Here is a 2,503-nt window from a genome sequence, read left to right as displayed (position 1 = left end):
CTTTATTGGATCACCCCCAAGTCTTCCTTGAGAAAAGCCCATTTTATACCCCCTTGTTTAGAAACCAGAGATATGGGGGTATTTTTCCGTTTTAAAGACAAACCGGATGCGGCGCATAAGAATTGAGGGTTTTTTTAGAATTAAAGTTAGTTTTCCATACCAAGGTCGCCAAGGTTTCAAAATTGGGGGTTTTCAAATTTCCAATTGTGGATTTAAATTGGAGAGTTATTTTTACAAAAGATAATTTGCGAGAATCACGAATATCTCTGGAATTTTTCAAAATTGGGGGATTGGGGGGAATTTGGAGGTTTAATTCCTCGTCCTCCCCGGGGTTGTTGTTCCGGGGTTGTTTCCAGCAGTAGGTTTCCCATAAATTAAGGTGGCATGAAGTTATTCCGTTCGCCTTGGAACCAATTAAAATTCGAACTAAATGTCCCGTTTTTTCCCAATTAAAGGAGGTATATTATAAATTATATGGAATTAGATTTAGAAAAATTATATGAAAATATGAGGAATTTAAGATCAATAAAAATACGCTGGCATCCTTTGATTCATGAAATTTTCAAACAGGCTAGATTAATTAAATTATGGAAAAAAATTGCCACGCTGTATTCGTGCATTTCAATTGATGATATAATCGAGCAGCTAAAACTCGGTGACGAGTTCAAAATGGACAAAAAAATGGTGTTAAGTATGCTAATGCAATGTGATATCTCTCATGACAATACTACAAAGTTTAGTATTGATTTAATTGAAGACAAAGTATATTTTGGAAAAGATATTACCGTGTTATCAAAAGTTACAGATTATCCAAAAAATAAATTTATTAAATCGAATTCATATGGTAATTTTTTATCAAATGAATTTGAATATATTAATGATATAGGGGTATATCATGATGATGAATTATCAGTTTTAGGTAAAAAAAAAGGTAAAGATGAAGTACAAGAAAGTGTAGTTGACATTTTCGAGAGATTGAAAAGAACTAGAGAATACCACTCACCATCCTTAAAAGATGGATCAGATCAACAATTTATTGAATTTGGCGAACAGTATAGAGAACTAGCAGAAATTGTTTCGCTACAGTTTATGAAATCACGAAAAGCAAACTCGAATTTAGATTTTAATAGTAATTAGATAATAATAATAATTAAATAATAATGATGAAAATAATGATGATAATGATGATAATGATATTTACAATAATATTAAAAATTATAAGTAATATAGATAATTTTTCGTTTTTCGCATTTCAACTCGAAACTATATTGTAAAGATATTAATAACTATTATTTTTTCGTTTCCTCTTATTTTTTCATAATGCATAAGCGGGAAAAATCATAACGCGAAACACCGAATTTAAAATAATTTTGAAAGGCAGAAGTCGGGTCGTTTACGCGTTATGATCAAATATTTGTCTCATTTACACGAAATGGCTATTCTACCTCTATGTTAAAATTCATTTGTTAGCTTGGGTTGAGGGAGTCGCTACACGAAAAGGGATCAAGATCTAATATAATTTATAATTAAATTTCCAGGATAGGAGAGTCAAGATCAAAAATGAGGTTCGAGTTGGTGATTATCAAATCGTTCTTTTGGAGAAATATTCTAAAATTCACTACAATCATGATAGTGGTAAAGCCATTAATAATAATCTACAGATAAAAAAAATTGGAAATCAAGAAATCGTCAAATCATGAAATCATGAAATTTTGGAATATATAAAGGATCATTGGAATTGATCAAGTTCAAAATAAAAGTTTCGATTCATTCTTGTCTTATTATATATTCTCATAGAAGAAGACATCATCAAACAAGTTATATCAATCAATTGATAGTCAATTTTCAACATCTCAACTCAACCTAATAATATCTATAAAAATATAAAATGAAGTTCTCTACCGTTGCTGCTACCATCGCTTCCACTTTTGCCGTTGCTTCTGCCGCTTCCGAATCTGTTACCTATGTTGATATCACCGTTACTCCAGAAGTCACCACCTCTATGGTTTCCACCGTTAAGGTAACTTCAACTCCATACACAACCACCACTTTGTCATTTGCAGTTCAAAGTAATTCAGTTTCCCATAATGAAACCACAAGTAACAGCACTCAAACTACCACTGTTTCCTTATTTGAAGGTGCTGGTAATACTGCTCAAGTCGGTGCCGGTGCATTGGTTGCTGCTGTTGCCGCAGCTCTACTATTATAAATCAACTAGTTACAGTTACTAGTATTGCAACACTTAATGGCCGGATTTCAACATTGTATAATAAAAAATTAAATAAACATTAACATGTATTATAGCATATATACTCATTCAATATGATAAAAATAGTATATTTTTAGAAAATTAAACGATTCAATTTAATTGATTGACTTACACATTCCATTCTTGAGTTCTGATAAGAGAATAATAATACTAAAAGGAAAAATGTTTGTGAAATTAAATTCATTCATGGAACTCATACTAGATCTGGAATCGCAATAAGTAATTTGAAACTGT

The 2,503-nt window shown here is 31.1% G+C and overlaps 2 protein-coding genes across 2 annotated transcripts; both read left to right on the top strand.

Annotated features, from left to right (window-relative positions):
• Positions 1-474: 474 nt before the first annotated feature.
• RRI2 (Rri2p) lies at positions 475-1,137 on the top strand (the record flags this gene model as incomplete). Its single annotated transcript, XM_001644724.1, has 1 exon — positions 475-1,137. The coding sequence occupies one exon, from the start codon at positions 475-477 to the stop codon at positions 1,135-1,137; it is 663 nt and encodes a 220-aa protein (XP_001644774.1).
• A 751-nt stretch (positions 1,138-1,888) lies between these two features.
• TOS6 (Tos6p) lies at positions 1,889-2,209 on the top strand (the record flags this gene model as incomplete). Its single annotated transcript, XM_001644723.1, has 1 exon — positions 1,889-2,209. One exon carries the CDS (start codon positions 1,889-1,891, stop codon positions 2,207-2,209), a length of 321 nt encoding a protein of 106 aa, XP_001644773.1.
• Between the last annotated feature and the right edge of the window lie 294 nt (positions 2,210-2,503).

This window comes from Vanderwaltozyma polyspora, genomic scaffold (assembly GCF_000150035.1).
Source record: "Vanderwaltozyma polyspora DSM 70294 KpolScaffold1020 genomic scaffold, whole genome shotgun sequence".
NCBI classification, from domain to species: domain Eukaryota; kingdom Fungi; phylum Ascomycota; class Saccharomycetes; order Saccharomycetales; family Saccharomycetaceae; genus Vanderwaltozyma; species Vanderwaltozyma polyspora.
Note: the sequence above shows the minus strand (reverse complement) of the source record. Positions and strands in the feature narration are given on the sequence as shown.